The sequence below is a fragment of the Grampus griseus genome (assembly GCF_964374135.1).
Source record: "Grampus griseus genome assembly, chromosome: 2".
In the NCBI taxonomy this organism is placed as follows: domain Eukaryota; kingdom Metazoa; phylum Chordata; class Mammalia; order Artiodactyla; family Delphinidae; genus Grampus; species Grampus griseus.
In genome coordinates, this window is record NC_139018.1 from 50043121 (window position 1) to 50055710 (window position 12590).

Consider the following 12590-nt stretch of genomic DNA (forward strand, 5'->3'; position numbering starts at 1 on the left):
GTTGATGATCATAATACCTAGAGCTCAGAAGACTGCAGTTCCCTTTTAGTTTCATATGTGATCTGTTAGACAATATCAACAGAAGATAATGTGCTAATGCTGACGTTTTTCCTGCCTGATGGCAGGTTGGTCCTCCTTAGGTTTGTACATTTACCCCAAGAATGTCCTGTGATCACTATATTTCCAGGTACAAATTTCTAAAATATAAAGTGGATCATGTCACTCCCCTACATAAGTCATTTAATAGCTCCTCAAAGCTTACTGGTGTGGTAAAAACCCCTAGCATGGGATACAAGATCTCACTCACTCTGCAAGAAACACCCCATTTCCCACCAGTTTTCAATCCCATGGAATCATTTGCATCCTAGGCTTTAGAACACCTGGGTTGCCCCACCTTCCATTCTCTGCCTGGCAAACTCCTGCTTGCCCTTGGATACAGCTCAAAGATGACCTCCTTATGATATCTACCTTAGGAGACTCGGGAGTTCCTTCCTGTGGTATCCATTACATCTTCTGGAATTATTTATGTTTGCCCAGTAAACTATAAAATCTTCAAGGGCAAGAGCTGTGCCTTCCTCATCTGTGTATCCCCAGTAATTTTTAGCTTAATTCTTGGCACTTGGTATATTCTCAATACTTGCTGTGGAGTGACTGAGTCCTCAAACTGATAAATTGATCCTTAAAGGTGATTTTAAAGAAGAGTAATCATAACAATGTTTTATTTTTCATTTAAAAAGAGTTACTTTGATTAAAAATTTCTAAAACCTAATATTGTCCAAGGAAATTATTAGTACACTGCTAGAGCAACCTGTCCAGAGGGCAATTTGGCAGTGGGTCTACTTCTGTTAATTTACCACAAGAAAATAATTGAGTATGTGTGTAAATATTTAGTTTAAAAAGTGTCTATTGTTAAAGTATTGTTTATAATAAAAAAATTGGAAACAACTGAAATGTCCCATGATAGAGGATTCGTTAAGTAAATTATAGTATGTCTTTACAATGGAATACAGTGGAGCTGCTAAGAATCATGCTTATAAGATAAAACAAACATTGACATAGAGAAATGTTCATGAGTGGTTGCAAAATGAAGAAAAAATGCTATAATAAAAAAACATATTTCACTTTCATAGAATTTATATATAGGTAGAAAATAAGAAAAGTAATTAATATACATGTTTTAATAGAGATTATCTCTGAATGATGATTGTATAGATATTTTCCACTTTGTTTTTTTTATATTTTCTCCATGTTCCATTTATTACTTTGGCAATGTTTTAATTATTAAAAATAATTCCTGCTAAATCAGACTCAAAGACTTATCTCTACTTTGAATCTGAAATGGATACTAATTTATCTCCTTGTAAGATGTTGATAACTTCTTGAACTCCTTTGGGAGGCTTTTGGAGAAGATTCACATTCATGCTGCTACTAACAAGCAAGTTTATGCCAGAATATGTCCTGTTATAGTGGCATAAATATGTGTCCATTATAATTCCCAGTGCTGTGTTCGTGTTGCTTATGTTTGCTCTCAAACAAGCGTATTCCTTATCTTCTGTAGGACTGAATAGGCCTTGTACTTATTATTCTATTAACTATTGGTCTCTCCTCTGTCAAAGTTTCATAAACAACTGGTTTAGGTGTTCTCTCCTCATTTTTCTGTCCCTGTGTAAGTGCAGCCAGACACTTCACCCATTTTTTTCCTGTGCGTATTCCATTACCACCAGATCCTCCTCTGACTCTCATATAGTTTGTTCAAAGAACATCTGGTGGGTAAAGGGCATTACTACAAGTTTTCAGTTTCTGACAATGGAATTCCAGAACTTTTCTAAAACTCTCTTTTTTAAAGTGATGCATTGTTTGTTGTAAAAATGTCAAGCAACACAGAAACATATAGAAATAAAGTTTGAGAAATGGTTTCCTAATTATTTTTCTATGCATATATGTATTTAAAGAGATTGAACTCTACATACTGTTCATTTTGTAAGTGTGTTTGGGAGCTGTCTCCCTATTCATACCTACATCTCTACTTTTATATTTTTTAATTGGTATCGAATTCCATGGTGCAAATATACCATGGTTTCTTTATTCAACCCCCCCTTGATAAATATTTAGATTGTTTCTAGTTTTTCTCTAATAATAAGGCTACAGTAAACATAAATATTTCTATAAGATAAATTTCAAAGAACATATTATTTCTATAGGAGCTTGGCCAGCCCTTTCGTCCCCATCTTTGTTGTAACCTTGTGTAGAAATGAAGCTTGAATGGATGTTGATTGCTTGACTTCTTGTAATGTGACAAACATTAGAGGAGCAGTGGTGGAAAGGACCGTTACTGTATGGAGAACCTGGGAAGAGATCCATGGTCTTTCTTTGTCATCTCTCTCTCGTCTCTCTTATTTCTGAAGAAGTGTTTAAAATGCAGTTTAATCTGTTCACTTTCACACAGCAGTTGTTTAGGTTTCTCTCTGTTCATTTCAATTTTGTTATCAGGACATTAGGGTCATAGTCCATCCGTTCCAAAACTTGGAAGGAGAGACAGAAGTTTGCTTTTTGGGAGTTATTTTGTGAAACCAACACATTATGCATCAGGGCAGAGATATGCAAAGCATCCTTAAAGGGATAGGAGGCTGCCAGGCTGGTTAGATGTGACTGATTACACATATTTTATCTAAGGATGACAGCTTCCTAATTTGGAGATGGGTGCAACTAAACTGTCTCAGCATAAAGGCAATAACCAGTCAAACTGTGTACTTTCTCTCATTCCAACTCTTTGCTCACCAAACACCATTCTCATTAGAACTTGAGTTTCTCTATGGAATTGCCTACAACGAGAACATAAGCTGGCACTCAGAATTTAAAGATGGATGAATAAATTAGCATTCTAGCTTTATATATCAGGCTAGTAAATTTGTGTAATGTTCGCCTGCCCCTTTGAAATGGATACTGTCTTGGTGTGCTGACAAAACTAAGTGTCTGTATATGAAAACCTGAAGACCATTGTAAAAGGAGCCAGGCTGCTGGCCGCCCTACCAGACGAAGCAGCACATTCTCTGTGTTGCTGTGATGAAATGACTTTTCCCCCCAATTCTGTTCTTCACTTAATATTTTCTCATATGCATTTCTCTCCGCCACGCCCCACCCTCCTGCCCGCCTCTCCTCTCGGCAGGCATGTGGGATCTTAGTTCCCAAACCCAGGATCTAGCCTGCGCCCCCTGCAGTGGAAGCACGGAGTCTTAACCACTGGACCGCCAGGGAAACCCCTCATGTGCGTTTCTAAATATGTTGCAGTATAATTTTTAGATCTATTATTAACTATAAGATATTACATCTAGTTACATTACCATCTAACTGTTCCTCCATTGTTGAATATTGAGGCCATTTTCAGTGTCTTGTCTGATAAATGATTCTACTCTCAAAATCTTCCTACAAAAAGAAGATTTTTCTTCTTTTGCACTTTTTCTTTAGAAGTTCTCAAAATGGGATTATCGGCTCATAGGGTTTGTCAAACTGAACCAATTCACCTTATCACCAATGATGTGGATTTATATATATTTTTTCCTTATAGTCATGCTACTTTGGTTTCTATTATTAAAATATTTGATGAATGAATTCCTTCAAACATACAAGGTAGAAATAATAGCAATCCTACACAAACTCTTTCAGAAAATATAGCAGGAAGAAGTACTTTCCAAATCATATTGTGAGACCACTATAACCTGATACCAAAACTAGATGAGGACTTTTCAAGGAAAGAAAATGACAGGTGAATATCCCTTGTGAACTTAGGTGTAAAAAACCTTAGCAAATTAAATCTAGCAATGTAATGTAATAAAAATAGTGATGTACTGCTATTTCTTGATGTATTAATTTTTAGACATTTTTAGACATTATCTACAGACTATTCTGATAGATGAGGATTTAGCTCTCTTACACCATTATTTCCTCTGCTTCCCCTTCTCCCCCCAAGTAGTTACATTAAAATTTTATTAATTCAGCGTTCACTGTTCCCATTATTATGCCTGTAAATATTACTTATAGCTGAGCATTTTACCATACTAGGGTTTCTTTTTGTATTTTTTCTGCAAATTATATTTGCCTTGCTTTTTAAATTTGCTTAGTATTCTATTGCTAACTTTTTCCACTCTTTTTAATAGTCTCTCAGCATACTTTTCCACAGGATAATCAAATCAGGTAATCCATTAGTTCACTTTTTTGCCCCCTTGGTGATATCCTGCCTTTAGACCCCCATTCTCCATCTGTTTGGCTTGCTGTTCTCCAAGCCCGCTGACCAGCTGTCCTCCTGGGACTTCCCTTTGCTGTCATCCTTTGAATCCCCTCTTGGAATTTCTCTGTAGTTTGATTCACCACTTCCTGGATCTCCGGTCTTCCTCTTTCTGGGTTTGCTTACTTAGTGTGGCCAAGGATCTCTGTCTCCAATTGGCTAAAATGATGGTACAGTCACACAGAAATCTAGACCACAGATATTTCTAATGATACCCCCTTACTCCTTGGAGGAGTAACATAAAAGGAAGCTTTTATGTTCCTGGGGGTGAAACAAAGTCCCCAAAGCAGGCAGGAGGAGTGCCGTGAGGTCACACTGGTGGAGGACCCAGGAGTGCACTTCTCCTGCACCTCTTCCCACGAGTGGAAGATGGATTCCATTCCACCCTCCCTGGAGGGAGTACCTCTGTCAAGTTGGACCACAGCTCAGTGGGCTCCAGAGGGACAGCTGTAGCTCTCACCTGCTGTCACCATGTCTTGTCTTGTACTTTTATTTTCCCAAAGATACTGTAAGCTGTCTGAGGGTGAGATGATGTCTTATTATATTTAGATTGAACTTCAGTGTCGTTCTAGTTAGGTTTTAGGAGAGAGTGAAATAGATGGGTGTGTTTAATCCACCATCTTAACCCAGAAGTCCTTTGAAGCACTTTTATCAGTTGGCTTCAGTGACACTGTGTTCTCTTGAGTGTCATCTTAGTTCACTTGGTGTTCAACCCCAGTCTCTTGCTGGGTCCCCCTCCTCTTTCTGATCTCTACATGTTGCAGGGCCTCAGGGCTTGACCTTCTCTTCTTTTTTCTGGATTCATTCCTTAGGTGACTTCATCCACTCCTAGGCCTGTAAATCCCATCATTATGCTTATGCTTCCCAAATTTATCCCTCTGGACCTTCCTTCTGAATTCAGAACTCCTTTCCCAGAGTCTTCCCTTGCATGGCTGAGAAGCATCTCACCCATCCACCCTCCCTTCCCCTCCCCGGATTCTCCCCAAGCATTCTCCACAGTAAAGGGCCCCACCATAAACCAGCAACTTAGGCTAATTACTTGGTGTCATTCCTTGATTTCTCTCTGAATCTCACATCCAATCTCTCAGAAAATCCTGAAGACTCTATTTTTAAAATATAGTCCAAATTGGGCCGCTTCTCATCACCTTAACCACTCCGTCAGATGTTGTCCTAAGCAGAAAAGCTTTCTGGAGCATGTGTATAAGATAGCACCCTTTTCAGCACAGCGCCCTCTGTACATATGTGAGTATCCAGTCCCAGTGAGGCGCCACAGAATAGATTCTATTTTTCTTCCTTTCCATATCTGTAACTCCCTCCACCAACAGTGAAAAACCTGGTTCCTATCATCCCTCAGCTAAAAGGGGTCTTAGAGATAGAATCTGAGGCCCTGGCATTCCAGAGCAGAAACAGAGTAATCAAGAAGTGAAGTGAGGGGCTTCCCTGGTGGTCCAGTGAGTGGGACTCCGTGCTCCCGATGCAGTAGGTCTGGGTTTGATCCCCAGTCGGGGAACTAGATCCCTCATGCATGTGCAACTAAGAGTCTGCATGCCGCAACTAAGAAGTCTGCATGCTGCAACTGAAAGATCACGCATGCCCAGCGAGGATCCTGCTTGCCGAAGCTGAGACCGGCTCAGCCTAAATAAATAAATAATAAAATATATATATTAAAAAAAAGTGGACTGAGTAGCTGACCGAAGACGACACTAGGTAGCTTGAACAGAATTTTTACGTTTGAAAACTGTGTAACAAGGTGCTTAGTGTTAGAGGAGCGCTAGTGATATGCTATTATAATTTACTTTTAAATGCTCTTTTTGCGTAATTTCTTTTTTTTTTTTTTTCCGCGGCACGCGGGCCTCTCACTGCTGTGGTCCCTCCCGCCGCGGAGCACAGGCTCCGGATGTGCAGGCTCAGCGGCCATGGCTCACGGGCCCAGCCGCTCCACGGCATGTGGGATCCTCCCGGACCGGGGCGTGAACCCGTCTCCCCCGCATCAGCAGGCGGACTCTCAACCACTGCGCCACCAGGGAAGCCCCGTAATTTCTTTTGGGAAATGTTCTTAGAGACTAAAATTGCCTGGTACTGAATAACCTTATATTAATACTTAATTCATTACATAATCAACATATATTCTATTTTTTTCTGGGTAAAAAATTGAGGCTGGGGGAAAGCATGTCCCCTGAAATGTCCTCTTCTTAGTTGTATCTTTCTAGGCCTTCTTTCTAGACAGGTGAGATTTTCTGGCATCTGTACCTTAATGTCGCTAGAATAAGGAAGGGAATTTGGAGAAAAGCTACTTCAGCCCAGGAATGTCCCAGCTCTTCTTCATGGAAGTGGCCTCTTCATTTCCTCCACATTGTCCCACTGTTCCAGCTTCCCCTTATCTGCTTGAAAGGATTTCCTGAACATCTGGCTTGTGACAACAGTGGCCTCATAGCCCCTCCCGGAGGCTGGAAGTGACTTTTTTGGGTCACCTTGACACAAGTACTCCAGAGCTTCCTCCCTGGTGTACATATTAGTTCTGGCTGAGGATCACAACATTGTTTAATGTTGGATTTGTAAAAACAGTTAAGTCTAACTGGTGGGCGGGGGTCTTTGAAAATAAATGTACTCTCTCTGTAGTTCGTTTTGCTCATTGCCTAATATATTTTTAAAAAAATGCTCTCAGAGCAGGTACCGTTTTCTGATTCACACAAAGGACCTACTGGGGCCACTGTTTGCCCTGGTTATGTAAGCTTAGAGTCAGGGAGCAAGTGCTGGGAGCAGTGGCATGAGGTTTAGATGCTGTAATAGAGGACAGGGCAGGGAGATGTGAACAGGATGCAGCCAGCTACCAGAGAGGAACGGTGTGAGGAAAGAACCAAGATGCCTATGTGGGCGTCTACTTATTATGACCTTCTGTTGCCTAGTGTGCAATGTAAACCTCTTCCTTACCATCAGTAAAATCTTCATTACCTTAAAAAAAAAGTGCTGGGGCTTCCCTGGTGGCACAGTGGTTGGGAGTCCGCCTGCCAATGCAGGGGTCACGGGTTCAATCCCTGGTCCGGGAAGATCCCACATGCCATGAAGCCTAGAGGGGAGCCCGTGTGCCCCAAAGAAGACCCAATGCAAGCATGAATAATAATAATAATAAAAAAAGTGCTGCCTAGGGAATCTGAAGAAACCATGTGCCCACCTGTGGAAGATGAGTTCTGCTTCAAGGCCATCAGTTGGGGCAACTTGAAAAAATAAACAGCATTTTTCATGCTTGATATTTACTAATAACTTGCCATCAACAAAAAGCTCCTTTTTTGTTACCTGCCTGGTAACTTGAGACGGAGCTCAAGTCACCAGGCAGGTTCCCAGTGGTGCCACAGATGTTCGAGGTAGGTGGTCTTAAGTACTCGTTGAAATCCCTGTGGGTCTTCCTGGTCCCTCCCTATAGACGTAGATGTTACATTGTTGTTACCTTGCTGTCCCTGGAATTCAGCAGTGTTCTGATCATGTGTTCTCTACGCTTTGGACCCCTGGAATGCCTGTCGCATGAGTTAGATGACTGTATGTGTGACCTAGGATTTTCCACTACTTAAGCCTGTCTTGGTTTGCTTTTTTCTTTTTTTGAGCTGAATTCCATGGCAACACTAAAGAATGTGTCTGTGTTGCTTTTTTTTTTTTAATAGGGTACCAGAACATCTTGTGAAGAGCATAACTTGGCAGACATTGCAAGCCGTAAATTTTTGCCATAAACACAATGTAAGTCTCATGATCTCCCTCTAAAAACCAGAAGGCTGCCCTTAAGCTGAGGTGGAGCCTTTGTACAAAGTTTATATCATACTTTTGTGGATAGAATTTTTTACCCAAATCTTCGTAAGCCTGGTTGGGGTAAGTAGACGCTAAAAATGCCAACCTAGCTAGTCCTTCTTGTTCAGGTTTTAAAGATGCATTTTTATGATTTTAAGAAAGTAGTTATTTTTACGTTGCTTAGGAACTGCTCAGATATAAGGTAGGATCCCATTCACTTGGAGTCCGTGTTGGTCTGGAACCCTCAAAATACTCTGAAATTGGGGAGGGGAACCCCAGGTGGCTCATGCTTGTTGAGGGCAGTACGTGGAGTCTCAGGTGCCATGCACACGTACTAGTGTCTGCGTTGGTGAGATAGAGGTGCCAAGTCTGCAACAAAGCAGCCAGTGGAAACCTCTAGCACTCCCAGCCACAGCGAGGCTGGCGGGAAGCACAGTGGACCGCTGCCCAGGTGGTGTGACTTCACAGATGCTGGGAACCCTGCTGTTCCTTCCAATACAACATGGCCCAGTCCCTGTGCACAGAAGCCAGACTCCAACATCAGAGCTTCATTTTGGCCACAAGGGCAATTTACCGCAATATGTCATCCTGACAACAGCCAGGGTCCAATTTCACTGGTGGGGCTGAATCCCCTTCCTCACGCTGTTCTAAATGTTTTTTTTTTTCCCCTGAAGCTGCCTTCCCAGAGAAGCAAATATGAGAGTAGGCGGCACTTCTCCCGGCTGTTCCTCCACCTAGCTCACGGCTACAGTCCTTGTCCAAATGCATGCATAGCAGGGAGCGTGGACACCTTATAGGTACTGTGAGTGAGGGCTAGCAGTTTCCTGAGAGCAGGTTTTAGGATGGGGGAGCAAGAGAGACTGCAGAAAGGCCCTGGTGGGGAAAAGCAGAGACACTAAGAACAAATATATCCGCATACCACAGTTCCCTGGAGAGCCCCTGAAGCTGTTTGGCCACATGTGCATGGGGGGGAGGGTTGTAGAAACTTGTAAAGAATTCCCAGAGCAGAATAGGAGCACATTCTTGCTTACGAGTACTTCTGACCATCTGTCATCATGATATTCAGGGGTGTACCCATTTATAGTAATATTTGAAGCCAGTGGTTAAAAAAAAAGTGGAGATCTCAGAGCCATTATTTGCTGAGAATCAGATAGATTGTAATAAAATAATTCAGTTATTTCCCCCCAGTTTTTCCAGAATAATAAATACCCATGGGGAAACACAGTGAGGTCTCACCCCGAAGATCCTTTGGAGTGAGAACTAGGCCAGGCCCAAGAGGAAACTCTGTCATCTCTCCAGATTCTAGAGAGTCAAGATCATCCCAGGGTATCAGCCACGAAGTCTCCAACATTCTCCTCCAGAGAGGAAAACACTTGGAAGAAGGGAAGGTTATTAGGAACCTGAACAGTACTATGACCCCCCGGTTGTTTTTATGTAATTTTAATTAGGTTGTTGATTTGTTCCTTGCCAAAAAATTGTTATTTAATAAGAAAATCATGTGAAGATTCTTAAACATTCTTCCAGCATCACCCTGTTAAGCAATGTCAGCTGTAGTCTGGAAACCACAGGTGATTTGTGTCTAAACTCTGGCATGGGGACTACATCCCGTGGGGTGGAGGCACAGAAAGAAGGCTGGATGTGTGTGGGACGGAGCTGACATCTAGCGACTCCCCAGAGGGTGAGCACTGCCTGCTCTTATTTATCTGGTGGGGACGAATGTCAGAGCTGGAAGGGAGGTCTCTTGGCAAGCTGCTGCTTCCCGCCCTTCTCTTTCCCAGCTTATCTCAGTAGGCCCAGGGCTTGTCCTGTTTACCAGGCGGAATGTGTTCTGTTCTCAGTTAAACAACTAGATTGTGAATTCTGCTTAGGCACCAACTTGCAGCTCCTGCAGCCATGCTGCAGGCCTCACCCAGAGCCTTTTAACATTTTCCCTGTCACCTAAGGTAGCCAGATTAAATACAGGACACCCAGTTAAATGTGAATTTCAGGTGAACAATCATAACACTTTAGTATAAATATGTCCCAAACATTGCGTGGGGCATACTTATACTAAAAAATTATTTGTTGTTTATCTGGCTACCCTACTTTCATTTTTCCTTTCACACTTGTTGGTCTTTAGGGACCCTTCAGGAATCTGGGCTGACTCAGGCTGTGATGGGTATGGTACTAGGTTTATTTTAGGCTGCTGTTCTGTAGTCTGTTTTCCAAAAGGCCAGTGAGAGGTTCAAACGATTTCTCAAATATTTGCTAAATATTCATATGTTTTATTTAGTCCATGTATTGTAGTTGCTCCTTTCTAATCTGCTTTGGTTTGGTGTTTGTGATTAGTGCATACACAGAGACGTAAAGCCAGAAAACATCCTCGTCACAAAACATTCTGTGATTAAGCTTTGCGACTTTGGATTCGCTCGGCTTTTGAGTGAGTATTGAAGTTTTCTTTAGTTAAGTGTCAAAGCTGGAAAGATTTTTAATATGATAAAGAATCTAAATGTTATAGAAAGCTGGTTCCTGTATATTTAGGGCATAAGCTTGCTATAAATTACACGTCTGCAATTAATTGAAAACATGTCGATATACACTGGTTTAAAATGTATGCTATCTGTAAATTTTACCACAGTAAAGTGCTTATTAAAAAGTATGTTAGCCTCCTGGTTTCTACCATGTTTTGCTAAAATAGTACATTTTAGAACTACTGTTTTAGAAGAGTGGTTTTCAACCTCGGCTGTAGATTAGAATCATCTGGGAAACTATAAACTCTAACTATAAAAACTATACTGATACCCCTCCAGGGATTCTGGTTTAATTGGGCTGGGGGGGTACCCAAACATCAGTAATTTTTAAAATACTGTATTCCAAGTGATTTTAATGTGCACCCAGTATTGTGAACCACTGATTTAGGAAAGCCACAGATGGAACACAAGCTTGATTTCTCAGGTCTTCCCCCTCCTGGTTTTGATTCCTCGCTTGCACTGCTCTCTCTGTTTTCCATGTCCCATCACTGGCCAGCTGGACCGAGTGACTACTACACAGACTATGTGGCCACCAGGTGGTACCGCTCCCCAGAGCTGTTGGTGGGGGACATGCAGTACGGCCCCCCAGTAGACGTTTGGGCAATTGGCTGTGTCTTTGCTGAGCTGCTGTCAGGAGTGCCTCTGTGGCCCGGAAAATCAGATGTGGATCAGCTCTATCTGATTAGGAAAACCTTGGGTAAGTGGTGTTTCTGTCCCGCCTTTTGGAAACTGGATAGTTTTACCCGTGTCAGTGCTGGGCAGAGCCAAGTTCCTAGTCTCATCTAATGCCCTTTACAGTCACAAAGAGGGAAAGTCTCAATGAAATGGCTCCATTAACGGTCCAGGTTTGTTTTAAGAAAAAGAATCAGCGATTTTGAGTATGTTCTAATTGTCCAAAAAGACACAAGATTCTCTCTTCAACATAGTTTGGATCAAGTTAAACTCCGAAGAATGATGATAGCAACAATAAAAACATACATTTCTATAAGAGCCTAGCAGTCTACAGAATGCTGTTGTGTTTCGCTTCATTTATTATGATGTGGTAATTCATTCTCTGGATGTCCTTGACTCCAGCCTGTCAGGCTAGTTCGGATTATTCAGATGCTATTTAGAAGATGCTCAACCTTCTAAGTGTCGGGAAGAAAGCCTGGTTCTTCTTATGTCACCCTTCTTGTTTTACTTTCCCACCCCCAAAGTCCTTTCCTTTGTTTCTACTCTTGGGGAATAGCGGGGAGGAGAAGAGGGGGAAGGAAGGGACAGATGAACAGATCTGTGAGCAGTCATTGATCCCTTCAGAAGTCAGGGAGTTGAGCTATGACTCCCAGTTTGAAGCAAACTTTTTTCCCTTGAAACTCATGTAGCATCTGCTGTTGCCATGTCTTGTCTTGTACTTGTGTCTTGTGCTTGCATCATTCCAAAGGTGCTGTAAGCTGCCTGAGGCTGAGATCCTGTCTTTTATTTCTATTTATCCTCCACCAACATCTGCACACAGTAGGCAGTAAGTATTTGCTGGTAGCTTTTGCTGAGTGACATGTAAGTCACCTTGGAGCCCTGCCAGGGGCACTGTGTTTTCCCAGTGATTTTTGGGCACTATGTCCATGTCCTACCCCCCAGCTCTCCGGTGGAAGAAGGTTATTAAGGTACAGACAATGTGCTCATGAGGAAAGGAAGCTCACTGAGACCTGGGACAAGGCATTAGAGAGCATTTTTTTTCGGCTCGTCCAAAATGGGCAAGGACAGCAGTTTTTGGATTTGAGTGAAAGGTAAAGTTCCGAGACAAACTGGTAAATTTAGCCAACTTGATACCCTGAGGTTGGAACTCCAGCCCAGTCCAATAGCAGCGTTTCCGGGGCCCTGGCTGGCAGGCTTTCACTGTTCACTCTGCTCTGGGAAGTGGGCCTGGGTGTGCCAGGGGTGCCCTTCTGAGCATCTCCATCTGTTCTCTGAACAAAATTCCTCTTCAGATGTCATATCCCTGGAATTTTACATGAGGGCGATTTTAGCTTATTTGGCTGAAATGT

General features: G+C 42.2%; 1 protein-coding gene across 1 annotated transcript in view; it reads left to right on the forward strand.

The window, feature by feature from the left end:
• The window catches only part of CDKL1 (cyclin dependent kinase like 1), a 61129-nt gene that overhangs the window by 39441 nt on the left and 9098 nt on the right, over positions 1-12590 (forward strand). Inside the window, exons 4-6 of the mRNA XM_082647114.1 lie at positions 7939-8011; positions 10388-10478; positions 11066-11266. Of these exons, the coding sequence (XP_082503240.1) occupies positions 7939-8011; positions 10388-10478; positions 11066-11266 (365 nt within the window). The remainder of the gene's footprint in view (positions 1-7938; positions 8012-10387; positions 10479-11065; positions 11267-12590) is intronic.